At 35.2% G+C, this 21,825-nt stretch overlaps 1 protein-coding gene across 12 annotated transcripts in view; it reads left to right on the plus strand.

Annotated features, from left to right (window-relative positions):
• The window catches only part of FGF14 (fibroblast growth factor 14), a 415,734-nt gene that overhangs the window by 290,178 nt on the left and 103,731 nt on the right, over positions 1-21,825 (plus strand). For 6 of the 12 annotated variants that reach the window (XM_083831571.1, XM_083831572.1, XM_083831567.1 and 3 more), the window contains one exon: positions 14,531-14,641. The exons of 3 other annotated variants lie outside the window; for them this stretch is intronic. In XM_083831571.1, coding sequence (XP_083687697.1) covers positions 14,531-14,641 — 111 coding nt within the window. Of the gene's footprint in view, positions 1-11,203; positions 11,223-11,258; positions 11,517-13,527; positions 14,122-14,530; positions 14,642-21,825 lie in introns of those variants that run through there. 3 more of the 12 variants (XM_083831566.1, XM_083831575.1, XM_083831565.1) reach the window with 3 other exon arrangements.

The raw sequence follows: 21,825 nt of genomic DNA on the forward strand, positions 1-21,825 counted from the left end.
GGAGGGGAGGGGAGGGGAGGGGAGGGGAGGGGAGGGGAGGGGAGGGGAGGGGAGGGAAGGGAAGGGAAGGGAAGGGAAGGGAAGGGAAGGGAAGGGAAGGGAAGGGAAGGGAAGGGAAGGGAAGGGAAGGGAAGGGAAGGGAAGGGAAGGGAAGGGAAGGGAAGGGAAGGGAAGGGAAGGGAAGGGACAATGAAAATAATAATAAGAAGAAACTGTTGTTTTGGTAATACAGTGGGCAAAGGCTATATGCTTACTTTAGATAGGGAATGGCCCCAATCTTCAGGCTTTATTTTGAAATCAAAGTCACTGCTCAGCTGCTTTCCAATGTTCTGCACTTCCTTTGCTGTGTTGCTATGTTCTGCAGAAACAGCTGAAGTGATACTTTGATTACAAAGTGGCAGAATTCTGGTTTGTCCACAGAAAAATGCACTAAAAAAACCTTCTGTAAGTTCTGTAGCACTCCACAGCTGCGGTGTGAAAGCAGATGGGGAGTGGAGAAAGAAGGGAGGGTGCTTGCTGCACCAGGGACTGGCTGCTGCCATCGTGTCACCAAAAGCATGACAGCATATTAGTCAGGGTGATGAGAGCTTTTAACTTCTCTTTCCGCTTTCCTGCTCTTCCTTCTCTGGTAAATCCATGCACTGCACACAGCTAAAAATAATTTCTTAGAAAAATCAAGTGTAGCCTGCTTGACAAAGACACTTACGTGGATTTTAATGAAGAACTTAATAAAGCATAATCAAGGCTCATATATGCCCTTCCTGTCTGTGTGTAGAAAATGGAATTTGTCTTGTGTGTTAGATTTGAACAAGATTTATGACAGAGATTTCTGCTATTATTTGTGTATAAAAATAGAGAACTACCTTGAAGGCCTCTGAAAAACAAAACAAAAATTTCATATACCATGTAAGCTTTGTTGGAGAGGACGCAGATATTTTTTAGACAGTTTTCTGAATTAGAGATATCCTTTCTGTTATTTTTTTCTGACTACACTGAGGAGGAGGAGGAGTTTTATTTTACATCATAATAAAAAGTAGAAGTGTTGGGTATTTCATGCTATGCTATATTGTTGATGACGTGCATGTAAATACACAGACGAGATGTAGTGTGATACTAAACTTTATTGGGTTTCACCTGCAGTATTACAGATGAAGCACCAGCAGCATCTGTAGTTAAGGTACAATGGAATAACCCCCAGGCACCTCATCAAACTGTCCAAGTGAGTATGAATGTTAGAAAATGAAAATAGGGCAGGCAGGGATTTTTTACACCACACTGTGTCAGCGTGGGGTTTTGAAGTTAGTGTGCCAGTGCATTAGGGTGCTGATGAGACTGCAGCTGAGAGGGTGTCAGCCATGCTCAGTGCTGCTGGTGGGGCTTGGGGCTGCCTGCCCTGCACTGGGCTCCCAGCGAGGAACAGCAAGCCTTGCTCTCACGTTGGAAAGCTTTGGTGCCAGATGTGTAACTAAAGAAAGCTGAGGGAAACATTCAGTTGAAGGCTGTCATTAAGACCTTACAGTGTCAAATTTGCACCAGTTGTTACAGCTGCTTAGTGATATCCAGCAATACTGGTGCTATCATTGGAATGTCACCAGGCATGGACAGAAGTTGCTGTGGAAATCCTGGGGTTGGATTTCCTGCTTTTCAATCTCTAATCTTTCAGCTTCAAATAACATTTAAGTTGTCAGTATAACAAATGTTCAGGACGCATAAGAGATTTAAAGGTAGTTTAATATTAATATTCAGAAAAGAGTCTAATTTGTTCTTTCTAAGCATACCTGTTCACCCTTCTGAGTACTGTCTGGCACAGTAGCATCTCAGACTTTGCTGGAAATAACAGGGTATTGCTGCAGTACAAATAAATGAATCGAGAATAAAATTGTTCTCGATTTCTGTTTAAAACATGCTAGTTGAATATGTGTGTTCTGTAAGGGAGTTTACAGGACAAGCTTCTAAGTAAAGAGTGGAATGGAAACCCTGTAGTGAGAAACATCAACAGCTGCCAGATTAGGGTGCTAAGCAAACTAAATTTAATTGTGCCCATATGGTAGCATTTTTATAGTGTAGGTGGGTCTCCTGACACAAAATAAGAATCTGAGAAGGTCTATTTGGGTTATACCATAAGTCCAATTCAAAGAGAATAGTCTAGGACTGGAGTTATCTTAGGGAGGGAAGGTTCATCCAAAGACTTGAGAACTTCAGTATCTCTAGGGGATGAACAGGGCTAAATACTGCATGATACCTGTTTTTGGGTAGACAAGTAGGCTCTCCTACATGTAATTAATTTGATGCATTTTTGACCTTTCCTTTAGAAATGAGGGAAAACATGCCTTGAGCTGCCCATTTCTCCCTACCACTATAATGGAGTTCAGAATAAATAGCTCAGACTCCCATACCTGAGCAGAGGATTCTCACTTGTTTTGCCTTTGGAAGACACCGACTACAAGTCATGGAATTTGCTTTGTTTAGTACCTTCCTACATGTAATTGGTCATCCATAATTAAGAGACTTGACGCCAACCTTGACAGTTAATGATGCTGGTATAACTAGTTTTGACCAAGAAGACAGTGAAGGGGGAACCATCTTCATGGAAGTATTGTGGCTCAGAAGACTTGAGGAATATGTTTTAGTTTTGTTTTTGTTTTTGCCAGTTGTATAATACACATCTTAGAAGAATATATATATTTGGAACTGCCATACATCTTCATTCTGAGTCACTGCTCTACAAAATGCATTGATAAGTTGCTGGTTGCTTTGTTTGTGTGTATACATCCAGAAATTACAGAGTGTGTTATTTCCCTGGTAGCTACAAGGTGAACTTTGTATCACTGGTTAAATGTATTGTTAGCCTAAAGATAATCTTACTGTTTCTATAAATTTCTGAAGGAAGATGTATGTGAATGATGACATATTTGTTTATTTGCTTGAGTTTACAATCATGTTTTGTTATTAAGGTTAAGATTTGGTTGGGCAACAGGAAGGAGGGTGGTCTTTTGTCCTCCTGACTGCTTAGCACATCCGGAGATACACAGGTGGGAGAAGATGCTGGATTGCTGAATACAGAAGGTAGGAAGTGAAAGACAGGATGTAAGAAACAGGGCAAGGTGAGCCTGTACAGGTACTTGATAGACTTAAGAAAGGTACAAGTAGTAGATGAGCTGGACTGGAAGCAAAGGAAGATTAAAAAGAAGGTTATGAGGTCACAGCAAGAATGCACTACACAGGATGGGAGATTTGTTTTAGAGCCCTTAGTTTTTTTTTTATTTTACTCTCAGGTTATGTATTCAAAATATTCAAAAACTATTTTTTTTCTGGTGCATGTTCTAATCAACTTTAGTTTTAGAGACTGAAAACCCTTTCAATGGTTTTTGAGGTATTTTGTTGCATCCATCAAAATGTTAACCAGCTCTGAGTTCTTCCAAAACCCAACAGACCTTTGCAGTCTTTTGAGAATCTTCAGAATGGTTTCCTTTTTTGGAGGTGAACAATAAGTACCATTTCTAGTTCATGGAGCTCATGAGGATCTGGCATAGTCTCTACTGTCTGTCTCCACTATATCATCAAAATACTTAGAATCAGAGGATTTACTCCTTGTTAGTGAACAATCTATTTGAACTGAACTGTATCTGCTCATTTTCCAGTAGATGTTACAAGTATAGTTCTGCTTATTTTCTGGTTAGTACCTAAATCTTATGGAAGTAGCCAAAGAACCAGAGTAATCATGGTGGGACAAATGCTTGATTGTTTTTCTCTAGGAGCATCATCTGGCATCAAAGGAGTTTGCCGCTTGTATTGATTTTGTTCTTGCTAAAGTGAGGCTTGGAGCAAAAGTAGTTCAGGAGAAGCAAGGTGACAATGTTTGTGCCAAGATCCCTCAAAAAAGGGCTTGATGAGTGACAGCCTACAGCAGTTTTCTATGATCTGTCCCGTATCAATGTCAAAATTTAGTGATTTCCTTAAAGCCAAGCTCCTGGAGTCATTTAATTTCATAAGAGTATCTTTTCATTCTGTATGTTCCTAACTTTCATGGTAGCACAGATGGGGGAAGACAAAACAAATAAACAAACAAACAAACAACAACAAAAAATCCTTGAAGTCGTGGCCCAAGTTAATCTTGAACTCAAAAAAAAATCAGGAATTACCTCCAGTAAAGAGACACTGTTTCGTAATGCTGATTATAGAAGAAATAAATCTGTAATGCTGAAGTAGAAATGGAATAGGCTATGTTCTTGAAGTACAGTGGATTATTTTCTTGTCTCACTAGCTGAAGATCAGTTTTCCAAGCTGCTTCTCTTAAGACTACCAATTGTGTTTAATACCACAGAGGTCTTTCAGTCTGTAGGTTAACCAGGATTCTTGTCTTTCTCACAGGGAGGTTTTGGGGAAAACTTAATCTCAGAAAACCAAAACAGCAATGTATTTCTTTCCTTTTTGTCTTTCTATCTCACTGCATTATCACAACTGTAAAAGCGCTTGTGCATAGAATAAAGTATAGGAAATATATGGGAAAATGTCTACTATTTCTTCAGCAGGTCCCTTGTTAATTAAAAGTCCAAGATAACTCTTAGTTACTCTGCAAAAAGTAAAGAACAACTGAAATACTTAGTATAACTTGCTATTTTCTGGTTCAAGGAGTTCTGTTTCCTATAACTCATGACATTTCTTGAATATTAAAGGTTTCTTGCTTTTAGAGGCTTCAAAGATAAACTGAAAATAGCAACACTTTGTGAAAGAACAAGGGAATGTTTTAAAAATATTAAATGATTATTAATTGTACTGTATGTATAATGATATTAAAATTCTTTCATAGAGTTTTTGTGTGAATTAATTCCAGAGTATTCATGCTTTCCTACACAAATATTTTTTTCCTAAATATTTAACGTATTTTATTAATATTTACAGTGCAAACTTCAGCTTGCCTTGTAGGACCTGTGTAATATTACTTTATACAATATTTTAAGCAATAAAGAAAGTTTCTAGCCAATAACAAGTATAGAAATGCATTTGTTCCCCTTTCACAATGGTATTATCCATTTCACATTGGATAATCAATTATCTTTTCACCCTGACCTCATATCTTTGGAGTCCTATCTATATCTCCAGTAATATTACTTGTTCATGAAGAGGACTAAAATGTAGTTTGTATTTAACAGTTCACATTTTGCTGGTATTTTATTACTTTGTAGACAAATATCTTCAGATAATGTTGGTGAATTATGTGGTTTGGCACTGAGGATTTATGTTAAAGCATAACAATTAAAAAACAAAAAAACATGTTCAACGAAGGAAAATTTTAACTTTTTGTTTGAAATTTCATAGTCAGTTTACTGATCAATTTTTTTTTATAGTAAATTCTGTCAGATGTAAATAACTAATCCCTGTGGTTTGTACATTGTTAAACACTAAATTAAAACTTAACTAATTTATCAAATTCCTTGGTAATTCTTCATCTCCTTTTGAGTGATTTTCTTTTCAAGTATTAAACAGGTTTGTTTGCATTTGGTCACAAGTTAATGCTTTAATTGTTTTATTAACCAGAAGTTTACATTTGTGTACTGAACTGTCAACTTAGATGAAAAAGAACACAGAGTTTTATTGATGTTGGCTTTCTGATGGGTGTCTTTAAACCTGCACTAACGTAAGCTCAGTCCACTTAACCCAACTAAAATGGAAATAAAAACTTGTGATTTTTTGTAATTTTATAAAGTGTTGTAATGCATCTGTTTGTGGTGGTGGCAGTAGAAACTGAGAATTGCTGCACTAAAGGATATTGGGAAACTGCTACATCTGAAACGTGGAAAGCCTTATATGTTGTTCAGTTACCAAAGAAAATTGAGGCTCTTTGCTCTGCAATGAGTCTGTGACATACATTGCAAATCCTAGCTATTGCTCTGTAACCAGATAAAATCTCTTTTGTGCCAGTTATTGGCAGTGTAATTTATCTGTTTGCCTGCACTTTTTAGGCTAGTCAGTAGAAAAAAAATGTAAAATTTCTCAGAAGTAATGTGCCTTCTTTCAATATTTTATGCTATTGGCAAGAAACTAAAAGTAAATAGAATACAGTCTGTTCTTGAGGTGCACAATTCAGAAGTGATATTATTGCATATCTAAGCAGAGGGAATATACTGCTTCATTTTATGTGCTTTTGTGTATTCTGGCAAGAATTAAATGAAGTTAATAACAAGTTAAGGACCCCTGCCACTTGGTATTATTGAAGAAGCTTCCTCTATGTAACAATAGAAAATGGAATGTTGTTCAGAATGTAATACTTAGCACTGCAAATCATCAAGCCATCCTCTTTTCATTGAGCATTGCCATGCTAATTCGGAATACTTTTTCAATAGATTATTTAAGTCCTTTCCAAATTTAACTCTAAGTCAGTTTGTCAAAGAAATACGGACCGATTTCAAATATGTCATTGCTTTGTGATGCAGCATGCAAGGAGACCAATAATCAAGATTGTAAAAATAAATGTGATGTTTAAACAGTTCATTCTAAAAATATGAAATATTTAGGAAAGGGAGAATCATATTCATTCTTTGGCAAGTTAGGTGCTGTCTGACATATATTTAGTTAAAGCTGAAAAGATCATTTATGTCCATCCTATTGTGCTTACAATGTTTACTGACATCTTCAGAAAAATCTTATTCTTAAAATCCACTTATGCACTGATTCAAAGTGCAACACACTAGTCAACTTTTATACATAAATTAAATGGTAATAGAATCTGTCACATTGTGGTGCCTTGGTATTTTCTGATTGTGACTAAAATAAAGTTTGTTTTTTCATGGGGCCTTTTTTGGGAGGTTTACCAAAGTGGAGCCCATTGCAAAAATGAGGACACAAAAATTACTTAAACCCAGTATCCAGTGTTTAATGTTTTTGTTTTCAAGAGGAATGCTGAGCAATATTTTGTATGATTTTTTATTGTCAGAAGTTAGAAAGAAGAAAATACTAGGTAGAACTAAGATGTTCAACTATAAAAATGCATCCTAAACGAAATAGTAGAAAATGCTTTTCCAAAGACAAGATGATTCATAAAACATGATATTTTTTGTCTTATCTAAAATTAAAAGGTTAAATAAAAATTACAATAGCAAAGCTGGTGTAAAATAGACAATAGAATTTTCTTATTACCATTTCAAAGTAAACTTTGAGAGCATGAGTATAGCTGTGCAAAGATAATTTTTGGTGTCAGTGGAAGGTGATGCCTGTTAGGTAACAGTTAAATCCATTTAAATGTTATTAGTGTTAACTGAGTAACATATCATCAGGTATTTTAGATAATGAGAAATTAGAGGCCTTTGAATTTTAGTGTAATAGAAGAAACACGGATCAACACTAGAAGACTATTTAGGCAGAAAATAAAATCATATGTTGCAAGATCAAAAATATTGGAAATGTACAATATAGTCCAGTAGGAAGATAAATGCAAATTATTAAATAAAGTTACTAAAATTAAACATGCTCTGTCTAAAATGTTTATTTGGAAACCGTGTGTTCTCTTAACAACCTAAACCTCTTCCCTTCCCATCCTGCAAAAAATAAAATGGCTGGTAAATGAGACTGTTAATAATTATGCTATAGACGAGTCTATTAAATCCGATCACCTTGTGAATTTGAACAGATGAAAATTACCCCAGCAAGGAGTCAAGTTGCTGTAGGTCTATTGACAATCACATTTGCTTATGTAAAAGCACATGGCAAGAAACAAATTTCATGTAGTTAGAAATGTATTTTAAGTCCTAGAGACAAACTGTCTGTGCACACAGGTGGAAGAGACCCGATTTTGCAGTTAACATAAAGACATTCCCAATACAAAGGCAAAGACAACAGCACAAATGGTACAGTGCTATGCCTTCAAGAAAATCAACCATTTTGCAGAACTCCAACAAGCTTTCATAGTTTACCAAGAAATTTCATCAACTCAGTGAAAATGTTGATGACAATGACAGTGCAGACAGACAGGACTTTGTGTCCCTCTTAAATATGTTCTCAGTGCAAGGCTCTGTGAGAGATGGGTTTGTGATGTTAGGCATGAATGGACAAAAAGTAGAGTTAAAAATAAACACCAAAGTTGAGTGCTCTGTAATCATTGAGAGGACAGAAAAATAAGTGAGCACAGAGAAATAACAAAGCCACAGCATTTCAGAATAAGTACTATTATTACTTATGGGAACAGGGAATAATGGAAGCTATTGCTTTTCTGAGTCCACATTATATCCTTTTCCTTTCCGTTCTGAACAGAGCAAAAATTTTCTTTAAAAGACATTTTTCTTTAAAGATATTAATTAAGCTTTAGTTGGCTGGTGTGTATTATGAGATATTGAAATCATTAACACTAGAATCAGAGATGGAAAGTAAAACAAAACAAAACTAACAAACAAAAGATCAAAACATTGGAAACATATAGAGACCAGACTGACAGGACAGTTGCAATTATAAAGAAGTTGGGAGTGTGTAAGGCTTTTGAATGCAAGAGCTGTATCACAAACAGTTGAGTTTAATATTCAGAATGAAGGAACACATGGGGGTTTTAGATGAGCATTTAAGTTTTTATCTTTGTTAAATGAAGGGCAGAATAAATTTTGCATCTTGAACTCTTCATTGGCTGGATACTTGTTTGAATAAGCCTTCTTTTGTGATTGTGTAAGGATCAAAAGATCCTGCTTTTCTATGTGCTGGGAAACAGCAGGTTTTGCACCAAAAACAAGAAGAAAGGGGTATTTTGTAGTTCTCTGTATTGACTATACCTCTGCTCCTCAGTGCTGCTGGAATTAAAATATCAACCGTATGCTTGAAAAGACAACTTTTTGAAACTGGGAAAAGTGTTTCAACAGGGACAGGGATACTTCAAATGAGAATCAAAAAATAAGGAAGCATTATTTTACATCGGATTTGGTCCCTCCTTCTGTAGCTGAATTACCTGTTGGAAAATGTTTCTAAATTACTGAGTAGTACTGACACATTTTAGAATTTTATATGATCTTCATACATTAATATGAAACATTAAGGAGTTTATGCATAGATGTCAATGAAGGGCTAGAGGCTGCCTTCAGCTATGATCTAGCACATAGACTCTAATGGCTCCTGTGGTGGGCAGTTAATTTACTATATGAAGTAGAATGGCTTCAGCAGGAGAGACTGCAGAAATCCCAGTCCAAAACTCCACACAACAGTACTGTCAGAATTCTTTTGTGAGAAGGGGACAAGCAGTGGCCTTTTAAACATCCTGGGCCTTGAGTACTAGCTGGTAGGTGGGTGTGGAGTGGGCGAGACACGTCTGTGCTTCAGGTGGGTTCTGTGCTTCACAACTTCCCAAGAAACCTGTGCGTTGCTTTGTTTCATTGGTTGTTGTTTTTGGTTGGTTGGTTGTTGTTGTTTTAATCCTAAAACAGGTTAGAAATGGTTGTGGTTTTGTTTGTTTGTTTGTTTTTAATCCTAAAACAGCTTAGAAATGTTTTTGATATTTCAAATCAAGTTTAACAGGAGAGAGAAGATATGCACGCAGACTGTGGCAGAGAGGAAAAAAAAAAAAAAAAAAAGCAAGTCACAGTGACTATTGGAGCATCAGAGAGCCAAAAAAGGTGGCTGGTTTATTCTGGACCAGCATGAGTGGTATTTTTAGTACTTAACTATCCAAAAGTAAAAACCGCAGGAGGGAAATACAAATAATACAGTGCAAGTAAAATGTGAAGGACATGGAGCTACCAGTCGTTAATATGAGTTTTATGCTATGCTATATGTGCACAATTTACCTCTAAATACTGCTAAATACTCTAAATACATTTTCATGTGACTCATTGAGGAACTTGTGGCAGACTGGTAATTAACTGGTTAGTGCAGGTTATTCTCCATAAGAATGAGATTAAGTCACCATTAAGCATTTGTCTGCCAGCTCAAATATACTGAGGTTATTTACACAAGAGAGAGAGTAGGTAAATAATTCCAGGACAAAACAAACAAACAAACAAACAAAAAAAAACGAACAAAACCAACAAAAAGCCCTCTGGTAAAAAATAAAAATAAATTTTAAAATATAACTTTAGTTTTATGACTTAAACTTTTGCACCAAAAGCAAGACAAGGGGTTTCATGTAAAATTAAAACTTCAGTGTATTCTAAGGGATTGATTTTTCATTGTGTTAAAATACAATGGGCATACCTGCCATTGTTTTGTAGCATTGTAAGTTCATCTATGTCTGAAATGAAAGGTAAATGCCGTAACGTTTCTAATGAGTTTATAACCTTGTTTATTTTAAATCTATAAAATTTCTGAAGAGGTCTGTCCTGGCAGCCTTAGGAGGAGAGGTGAGGGAAGAGGAGATGATAAAAATATTCAGTTTGTGTACAGAAAAGATTTTTAATTTAAAACATCAAATGTCATAATTGTTCTAAAGCAAAAGCTGTACTCAACCTGTCAAGACTTGATGACAAAACAGTTTTTGTAGCCACTATTAGAGGGAGAAGAGAAGACAACTTAATTAAACTCTATCTTTTTTGAGGACATCAGGCTACTGACAGTGTGCATGCTAACTGCAATCATACCTCCTGCTGCTGCCACTGACAAGAGAAAGCAGCAATAAAAAGGGGCTGCAAGTGACTGCTCTTATGCAGGTTGCTGTGGAAGAGAGGTTTAGGAATGTGTTGATTTGTCCATTCAGGAGAACATTCCCAAAATTTTAAAGGCAATCTCTAAATATTACAAGCCAGAATGATTCTTTCCATGGTGGGGCATTGCATTATTGTCACACTAAACCATTCAAAATCAGAAGTATAGACCTAAAAGAAGATCAGTAAAAACCATTAGGAGATGTTGAATTGACTTTTAATTTTGACCCATGGTGAAGTGGGCTTTTTTGGGGGGTGGGTGGGTCTTTTTTGTTGTTGTCGTTTGTTTGTTTGTTCTTTTTGGCTGAAGTCAAAGTGCTTAGAATTGAATGCAAACTTTTTTTTTTTCCACATATTTGTCTGGGTGACACAAGTAGGACTACCACAGAACCATTAACGTAAAATCTGTAATAAAAATATGAGAAATGGGAGCTATTTGGTTAGATCATCCATTCTCATCCTGCTAATTTGTGTTTTATTATTTGGTTGCATTCTCTTGCCATTCCCTTTCTCTTTCATGTGGGAAGAAAAAGGCATGTGTGGGGAGTAAAGGGTGAGGATAGTTGCTTTTCCGTCTACCTGCATCACTGTGGTGGGAGTTACAAGCATCAGGTATTGGGTGCACCTGAGGACAGGCAGCAGTAGACTTTTGTTGGTATTACTGGTTATTGCTATTAACTCCTGCTTTCTAAGGCACAATAAGAATAAATAAATAAGTGTGTTCAAGAAGGATCTGAGAAACTCATTTGCAAACTGTCTGAAGCTGAGACTGTTTCTGTAATGTTATCAAGTGACAATGGATAGATAAAATGCTGTAACAATACAGAGACCAGAGGATTTCTCTGTACTGCTTGCTGCCCAAGTATCTCAAAATTGACCTGAAAGAATCATTTATCTTTCTGCAAGGTGAAGAGATGAATTCGTTGCCTGACAAGATTGTCTGTTTCTTCTTTTAAGATATTTAATCCATTTTCAGACTATATAGAGTAGGCTTTTTAACTATTGCTTATTATGACTTGCATTGAGATTAACGAGTCATTGTATACAACCCCATCACTAAATTTGGGTTAATTTTTTTGCTAAAATAAAAATAATAAAAAATAAAATAAAAACAACCATGTCTTGTCAAATTCTCCCAGTATTTTGAGCACTGTTCAGCTTAAATATTTAGCTTGTCTCTTACTCTGATTTGTAGACCTAAAGTGTTATTTTAATTAAGTATGACAATCAAGAACTTGTAAAAATTCTATGATTCATTTTTTTTGTCAGGAATTAGTTTTAACCTTGAAGTAGAAAAAACCTTCTTAGGAGGGTGGGTAAACAAGGTTCTAATAATCTGTAGAAAAAAAAAAAGGTAAAAAGAAAGTTGCAATTGCTATGTTTTGTGGGAAAAAAGGACCTTTTTTTGTCCTTGTTTTGGTCTATAGAGACCTACGTGGCATAATCAAAATATTAATTGATATCATGTTATTAGTAATAAATTCCAGCTTTGAATGAAATATTTGAGTGAAAGAGCTGTTTTGTGACTATTTTGTTCAGTTCTCTGACAACTAAAACCATTAAAACTGTACAAATGAGGGAAAACAGGACTAAGGTCCTCTTGTCTCGTGTTATAGTAGTTATTGTTTTGCTGTATTTGAACTTGAGTGAACAAATAAATGGGGGACTCATGCCCTTCCCCACCATATGAAGTCTGAAATGCTAACTGAAATGCATAACTATTCACCAAATTATTTTCATTCAAATACAGTTTTGGATAGTTGGTAAATTTTGGTTTAATTTTAAGTAATGCTTCTGGAGAAAACATAGACATGATTGTGTGATTTCTTGTACGGAAGTAGATTTTATTTGAGAATTTAAAAAATAAATAGAATAACTAAAAAGAATGACTTTGAAAACCACTTCTAAATTTTGCATTTTTCCTGTGTAGTGGTAGGTGTAAACAACTGGTGATAGTGAATTGACTCTTAATTGTCCTCCTGTGGGATACTTTAAGTTAAAAGCAGATTTAATTCTTGTTTGTTGGATATAGAAACAGCTTTTCAAAATATTGACTTTTTTTCCTGTAAATACTTTTTAAAGTTCTGGTTATAATAATTTTGCTTTAGTTATTTTCTTTAGTCTTTTAAGATACAATGTCAGTATGTATAAAGCAAGTATGTTTAAAATTGTCAATTTGGAAGTGTGTACTGAAAGAATGAGATGAAAAGAATAACACCTGTGTAGGAGGAACTCACTTTTCATTTTTGAATGATGAAAATATTTTTGGTTTGCCTGATATGGTTGATTAAGGCAGTACTTTCAAAGAAAATAAAATTTATTCTATTTATATGTATATATATATATAAAATTGATCATTCTTATATAAAGACAGAGCAACTTTTGCTAAAGTATGAATAAAGCAAAATTTTCATTTAAAAGCAAAATAAAAGTTTTAATGTTCTTACTTGTTTATCATAAAATACTTTATTTCCATGCCTCAACAGTTTATGTTAATATTTCTAGTAACAGTTTCTATGATATTTAAAATTTAAACTTATATTTTTAATTTAGATGTGTTTATTGTTTCATATGACTGTATTTTCAAGAAAAACATACCATTTTCATGCACATTTCATGGAACTCAGCTTCTTTAGAAAACTTTAGAACATTCCACTTAGAGACAATTTCATTTATTAGTGTTTATTTTCACTTTCCCTTAGGATACTGTAAGTAACACAGCATGATTGACTGTGAGAGCAATTATATACAAATTCAAGGAGGATTTTATATTCTGGCCACAGGTTTGCATGAAAATAATTTCTGCCTTACTTAAAATTTCATCTCTTCATTTTATTACATATCTGCGTCAAAGGCTTTGTGTTCATTACTGCAGAGCTAAGCATAATGTGATATACAAGCTTTTAATGCCAACGTCTCCACAAGTTTATACCATATTGTACTGAATGGCTATAGTTGGGCCTAATAGTTTATGTTGTCAATATTAGGAGCAGTATCACACATGTAGTGCTGTTATTTTTTTTTAAGGTGTGATGTCCTTTTCTTCATCACTTAACCAAATCTTCAGCAGCTTAGTAAGTGGTTTGGTAAGGCACCATCCTTGAGATGAATCACAAAGTTGTTGCTTGGTAGCCCCTACTCAATTCTTGACAATTTTTACAGTTGTAGAGTATTAGATAGGGTAGCTTAGCTGTTCAGCTACCTGAATTCCCATTTACTTTTAGCTTACTCAGGTATTTTTATTGTTTGGTTTGTTTTTTCTTTTTTTTTTTTCTTTTTTTTTTTTTTTTTTAATCTGGTAAAGAAGAGTTATGGCAATCACCTTGCCATGACTGTGGCTGTTATTCCCTGGGGGATGGGAGAGGGCAGGTGAATCGTATCTGCCTCTAGATTGGTATCTTGGGAACTCCTCAGATGGGACTATCAGAAAATATTGTACCAGATAAATTTATGACTTTTGATAGAGAGTGAAATGAGACAGCACGTGATCTTAGAACTTATGTGAAGTACAGTAAGTTACTAACAAATCTTAAATACAAGTAGTTTATTTATTTATTTATTTATTTTAGTTTTGTGGGTTTCTGTAAGGTTTGCTGCTTGTTGCTGAAAGCTACATTTTTTGTAGGGCTTAATCTAGTTTAAGTCTTTTGACTATGGGTGTTTGGTGTATTCTGTTTTTATGTTCGTTTTACCTCTGTTAATTATAATTAAGGATGTTTAAGACAGAGAACAGGACATGAAACTGGCATAATAATACTCTGCAGAAAGATTTTTCTCCATCTCCATCAGGAACCATCTTGTTCTAGTACAACTTTAAGACGGCAATGCTGCTTCACCAAACTTCCTTCTACAGTGAGAGAAGTAGGGATAAGTCTTGGAAAAAGTTTTGAGGCTAGTGACAAAATATGTTTGTCTTTCAGATCCCCAGCTCAAGGGTATAGTGACCAGGTTATATTGCAGGCAAGGCTACTACTTGCAAATGCACCCCGATGGAAGTCTCGATGGAACCAAGGATGACAGCAGTAATTCTAGTAAGTGAATGTCATAGGGGAATGTCTTAATCTCACACGCAGATTGAATCATTCAAGTGTATACATGCAGACACACTTTTAATGTATTTGGAGGGTTTCTGATGTGTTTTGTCAAAAGGAAGAGGGTTCTGTCAATTGGAAGCCTAATAACCTCTGGCACGTCTTGTGCAGGATGCTGGCCTAAATGTATTCCCTCTGAAGGTGTAAGTGCCGATGGATCTTGGGGGTGAGATATTTAGGCCAATGTTGTCTTCTGATAATTTTATAAAAATAGTAAAATTATGTATTTTTTTAAATAAAACTATGCATTTAACAGAAATTTATTATTTTTGATTAAGTAAGAAAAAAAAAGAGAAGGGAATAAAAAAAATATTTGAAAATCTGATCATACAGGCCCTGACTCAACAAAGCAAATAAATGTGTGTCAAACTATCAAAGTCCTACCTAAAGCAGAGGCTGAAGTGCCTTGCTGAATTGGAGCGAAAGATCCTACAGTCTGTCCCTATACCAGCAAGAGCTCCAGTGATTTTAACAGGATTTCTGCCAGTGTGGGGACTGCTACAGTAGGCAGTTTTCAAAAATACTCCAAACAAGAGTGGTCTTGATGGGCAGTGTGGATCATTGCTTTGGTATTCTTTTCCTATGATACTGCCACATATTTTCATTCAATGGACATATATACATTTGATAACTTCAGCTGCAAATGTTAAACAAACGTATTCTTACTCTAGAAAAACTTGACTTTTAATTTTCCATTTTGCAGAGAGCATTTGTATTCTGTTTAGTTCAATGATAATAGAATATTTAAGTAATATTTCTATGTGGTCTTGGGGTCTATTTTAAGCATTTTAATACAAAAGATTTATCTATTTATTATGCATATATAAATAAGTCTTTAGTTTCCTCAAAAATGTTGGAATTAGGCTGCAGAAATTAAGGGATTTGAGGCTTCTGCTTTCTTTGGCAATGCTCCTTGTTTTACCTGTTAATGCATGGCTGTCATTTTTAACATATTTCATCAGCAGATAGCATGATCTTCTCTCATTGTTCTATTATTTTTAGAATTGAGAAAAATAATTGACTATTTTGATGAATATTTCTCTCTCTGTTTGTTTTCCAAGTGCGTTTTTGTTTGTTTGTTTGTTTTCCCCTGTCCCTTGTTGTTGTTTTTTTCTTCCCATTTCCTTAGCGTGTTCATCTCTCATGCCCACTTCTGTACCGGACCAAATACTAAGATGTTGTACAGACAAGATTATTCCTTTTTAGAGAAGCTTTGCTTGTATGAGATCTAAGTAATGTGTCTTACAGTGCAAGCTTCTATTTCTCTCCCTCTCCACTCACTTCCTGTCTTTCTCTAATTTTCCACTTCAATGAAGAGGTGTGTATGATAGCAAAAATTTTGGAATATTTTATGTTATTTCTTTCTTTCTTTTTTTTAATATTAGAAATCCATGGATTTTGAATCTTTGCGAAACTAGCCCATCGTGCCTTCCTTTCCTCTTTTCTCTGTTGTCAGCTTTACAAATCTTTTTGATTATTATTTGTCCTTTCTCTCCCCTCTTCCATGTCTTTCTGGATTTCCATTGGTCTGCCATCTCTTATTCTTCTCAGTTTCTCCAAAATGCAGAATTAATATTTTATAGTATAAATATTTTGAAACATAGAACTTGTCCAAAACCAACCAAATACCAGATATATTTTGGATGTAATCCATATAATCCATATTTTGGATAATATGTTGTTAGGTAATATTATATTTTAATTCAACATGACTTTTAGGCTAAAGTGATTCTTTCTGCAAAGGGATTTTTACTCCCTAACTGGAGTGCTTCACTCTTTATTTCTTCAGTAGTCCAATTTTATAGTATTGTTAGGTTACACCATAAGGATGTATAAAATCAATGTTGTTTGCCAGGAAAACATACAATCTTCATGTTGAATTTTGCCAGTATATTGACTAGTATCAACAACATATCAGCAGTTGAAAAGATTGGTCCATCTGGTATAGTCATGAATATATGATTATGTGTGCTTCTTTTGTGCTGTCAATCTTTCTCCTTAGTTCTTTTCCCTTCCCAGTCCATGACGTGTTGAACTTTTTGTTTTCTATCACTTTTCTCTATTGCAGCATATTTTGTTTTTCCTTTTCTCTTTTACTTTATAAAATAATTTTCTTGTCGATATAATTTCTTGTCTTCTGATCTGTTATTTTGTGAGCTCCTTATGATAATTCATGTCTGAGAAAATAAGTAAACCAGTAAATAAGGTTTGGCAGCTGTAAAGGAAGAAGCACAGCCTCATCCTCCTGTGGGAGGGGAAAATTTTTCTGACCAGTGAGCTTGTGGTCTGCCTATTTAATGTACCCAGTGGGCAAAGGGATGGGCATCTATTAGCTGTCAATAGGACATACAGTACACTTACCTTGGTGGTGAGGATGTCTTCTGTTTGAAGTGTGTTTCATAAAAAGAGAGGAAATTGAGATTGCTGAAGGGCATGCATCTCTGCCAAGCCTTCCAGGTATGTTCTGCACTATTCCTTGTCACTGCAGCCTGTGAAGGAGTCCTCATCACCTGCACAGCCTTTGAGTAGTTCACTGTCTTGGAGAAACCAAAGTGAGTGAATGGTAAGGGACAGAGAAGAGGTTTTTGTTTTCAGCAAGGAAACTGTTTGAAGCTCAGTCATGCTGCTACGTTTTGTGCTGTTGAAATTTCTTTTATCAAGCAGTAAGAGCACTGCTTGAAGTTAAAATTACCTCAAGCACAGGTCTTTTTGTACTCATTTTGTATGTATGCCAGTAAACATGCTACATACTATTGGAGTCACAGTTATGGAGAGAGAGTGCAGAGAAAGATTGAAATGTAGTCTGTTCAGACTGAGTGGTTATGTTAACGCTCATTTTTGTCTTTAAAGCTTCTTGCTAGTCCTCCTTAATGGGGTCTTTTGCTTCTATCTGAAATCAAAATGAGTTGTGGTTTCAGTCAGCTGTTGAAGAGTAACCCATTGTAAAGTGTCAACCATTGTGAATGGAGTGATGCGTTTCAGTTCATTGTTGCTATCTCTTTTTATGTATTCTTTAGGTAGTTACGTTTTGTGATTGAGTATGAACTGATACCATTGGTTAATGGTGCTTAGTTTCCTCTAATCACATCACCAAAAGAGGGCTATTAGTTTAAACTATCTTGTATGTACAGTCTGCATTTTTGCCAAACTCTCAGAAATATATGGAAGGAGGCTTCATTACATTGCTTTTTTTTCTTTTAGCTGTTTTTCTCTTTTTCCTTCATTCAATGCCTTACAGTTTCTGGTATATGGTTTTTGTTTGTTTCTTTGTTTGTTTTAATTAAAGCAGGAGTGCCTGTGGTTAAAGCAGTAGACTTGGTTACTGTGATCTTACTCAGCAGGAGTAGTAAGAGTCATAATTTTCTAGCGTTTACAGCAATTCTCAGCATTGCTTGCTGAAAATGAAACTTACATTGGGGGTAGGTGCTCACAATGACCTCCAGGGACCTCACCATTATTGCTTTGGAATACCAACCTACCACAGAGAAACTGTAAAAAAATAGATATCCATGTGCTTTTGGTAACACGCATTACATTCCCCTTGTGACTTCCCCATCCAAAAAGCCTCATTTTCAGGCTTTATCTTCAACATTTTGTCTCACAAATAAAAGGTAGGTTTAGTAGAAAGAATAATCAAATTTGAGAAACAGGCAATTCTAATTCCTTAATTTCTGAGTTTTAAACCCAGTGGCTTATTTTGATTCACATGAATATGTGAACTCAGACAACCACTGAAAAAATTCAACATTATGATACTTCCCTAGATGCATGATAATCCTCATTTTAACATTCAAATGTTGCTATTCATGCCTCATATGAAATCACAGTAATATTTAAAATATATTAAAAGGGCATCACTCATTTTTAGCCCTATTTCATAAACAGTAAGTGGCAAATTTAAGATTACCCAAGCAACTCTGATTTGGCTATGCCGTGCACATCTCTTGGTTAATTATGTAGCACCACGCTTTACTTCTTTCATGACACCTGGTACCTAGAAGAGCTTGAGTTCAGGAAATCATGCACCCATTTAACATTCCTTTATTTTAATCTTTTAATGCATGCTCCTAATTCTCTGTTTATATCTTCCAAAATGAATGTGAAACTTTTAACTTTTTAATATCTAAAGTGCGTACCACTAGAACATTTTGGTTTGAAGATATTAATAAATAATCTTTACAGCATCCTCATAAGATAAAATAGATAATTAGAAATAAAGCATACAACAATTAAAAAACAACACTTTCAATGCTTTTAAATCTGTGTTACTAAATTGAAATATTTTCAGTCTGAATTTTGCAGTTTTTTACTGTAGTATTCAAAGAACTACGCAGGCATTTAGTCGTCTATTCAACACAACCTCTGGAATTTAGGAAAGCCCATTTCTCCTATCAGTATAGTCTTAATATGACAAGATCAATGGAGGCCATGTTCAGCCACACTAAAAAGTGCATTTTAATTACATCTCATGTTATATGTCAGGTAGAATGGGTTTGCACCACAAGAAATGGATGTACAGATCTCTAAATATCAACCTCCCTGCACTCATTATTAGTCTAAAAGATGTTCAGATGGAGTTGTTGTTTTTGCCTGTGGGCCTGTAGATGGAAATACATTAAAGAAATACTTGCCTTGCCTTGATCTGATCATGCCTTGATCTGATTGCAAATTTGCTGTGGGAAGTTTTGTTAACTGACACCAGGGCAGTGCACATGCAGAACGGACAGCAAGTTAATAAGCCTCATGCAATTGGTTTCTAGCAAGTTTCTTGAGAAAAATAATGATCTGTAATGGCAATTTCCTTGTAGTCAGTCATACATACATACATTTCTTGTAGTCAGTCATACATACATAGACTTTCACAGGGATATTGAAATATCTAATTTCAGATATTTCAGATTTCAAGTTAATATACTATGATGGCAACACAGGGAAAATACGGAAAATATGGAAAATGAAACGTTTATATTTTGCTCAAGTAAAGGAAGGAGTTATTACTTATCAAAAAGAGTGCTTTTACTATAACTTTGGCTAAAAGTTTTGGATGATCAGAATCCAACTCAAATTAATGCCAGCAAATCTCCCCCATGATACCTAAAAGAATAACAATGAAAATTCTTCTCTTTTCTGGCCAGTTGTTGCGGTTGACTGCCCTCTGCCTCCATGTTCTGATCTTGTATGTGGTGAAAGTAGGCTCGGAGGCATAAGAAAAGGAAGTAAATTCATCTGCTTTACAGTCATGGATTAGATGGAATACAAAAGAGAGCTAAGGCAGTGTGCACAGGCTCAGAGCTTTGGAGGAGAAAAGGTTTTATTTTCACCATTTCTGTCTGTTGGTTCTCTTGATTTCCCTGATGTTCCCACCTTTTATTTGCAGGTGGATTACCAGGGTTTATACTTAAGCATAAGAGAACTGAGTACTGGGCAGAATTGTATTTTCTGGGCTGATCAAGAGTTCTGTCTCTCTCAGCATATCAGTGTATTCATTGGGCTAGGTTCAGAAAAATCAAGATGTTCAGGGACCTAACTCCCCATTTATTTTTGGTTTTGGATGATTGTCTAAAAGACAGACAGAAGCTAGGGACATAATTATTTTTTACCACCACTTAGGTAGGAGTAGAGCTTTGGCTGTGCAGATCTGATAAGCCAGCAAGCTGTGGAAAGCTTTCTGCTTTTATAAGGCAGGTTCTTATTAGAGTGGGGAATAACACAAGAAAATCCTAGAAAGGTTTGAAATTTGCAGTTGGACACTGAAGTCTTGCTCGCTAAAGAGTATGGCACAGCCTGGCTGTGGAGGAAGTTGATTTTCCTTTGGCCAGCTTCAGAGCACACAAAAATCACATGCTGTGCATTACTGGTACATGCTTTGCTGATCTCCGTGTGAAGCACATTGCTGAGCATTTATCAATCAATAGTAGACTAGCCTCCCTACTTTCTCCAAAGTCTGAAAGCTTTTGTGGTAAATACTGAATATTCAGTATGTGCAGAATTACAGCAATTCATATCACACTCTAAAATTTTATGGTCTTACACTAATTACAGCAGCTCTTACTATCTCTGATTAATAGTTGGTGGCAGTAGAAGATACATTATGTCCCCTCCTTACTGCTTTCTAAATTCACCAACATCTATAAGCCACTCCAGTAATTTTATAGGTAGCATAAAACACTGCTATGTTACAGGTCACTAATTTTTCTTCAATGTTTTTTTTTTCCCTTTTTTTTTCTTTTTTTTTTTTTTTCTATTTCTGCCGCTTTTTTTTATGGATATTGTAGTAAATGAAGTCTACATTCCACAAGTTTTGATTGAACCTCTGTGATGTAAGTTTATTTTTCACTAGCAGTTTTTCATGTTTTTTTTTTTTAATGTTCATCTTTTTTCCTAATAAAAATATTGTTTGTTTTTTCTTCCTGGCATTCCCTAAATATTTGCTGCCCAGCCTCTATAGGGTGTTCATATCCAGGTATATCCTGGAATTTCTTCTAGAAAGAAAACAAAATTAATTGCCTGTCTGTCCATTCCTGTTTCATTTATTTCTTGGTCCTTTTAGCTTGAGTAAAAAGCCCTGATGGTAAATTCCCTCCAAAACCTAGTTTTACTGTGACAGGCTCATCCTATGCCACCCTGAATAGTCGTTTTTCTGTTTTTGACATTGTTTCATTTGAGGGTAATTGCTATTTTTTAAAACTACCAAATTATACTGAACATTTCAAAGTCCTCAAGTCAGGTAGTGCTTAACCTATATACTGTTAGGATATCTTGTCTGTTACTACCATATGTCACTGGTTTACATTTATCTTTTATAAATTAGAGAGGGAATCTTGTTTGTATGCAGTATTTTTACAGAGACCAGCCCAGTAAGAGCTTAGCAGACTTTCAGAAACTACTGAAATTCAAATACTACATATTTGTGCTAATTGTTATCTGATGTCATCTCTTCTATTTTTCTTTGTAAATCCATAACTTTTCTGTTTGTATGAAACCTCTGTTCCATAACTTTTCTGTTGTTCCAGAGGTCTTTTTAATACAATTTTCTTTCTACAGCTGCCATGACAATTTCTGGCTCACTTTGTGTCTTCCTAAAAAAGAAAAAAGATCTTATGGAACATATGATCCTATATGTT

This window comes from Anser anser (genome assembly GCF_964211835.1).
Source record: "Anser anser genome assembly, chromosome: 1".
NCBI lineage: Eukaryota > Metazoa > Chordata > Aves > Anseriformes > Anatidae > Anser > Anser anser.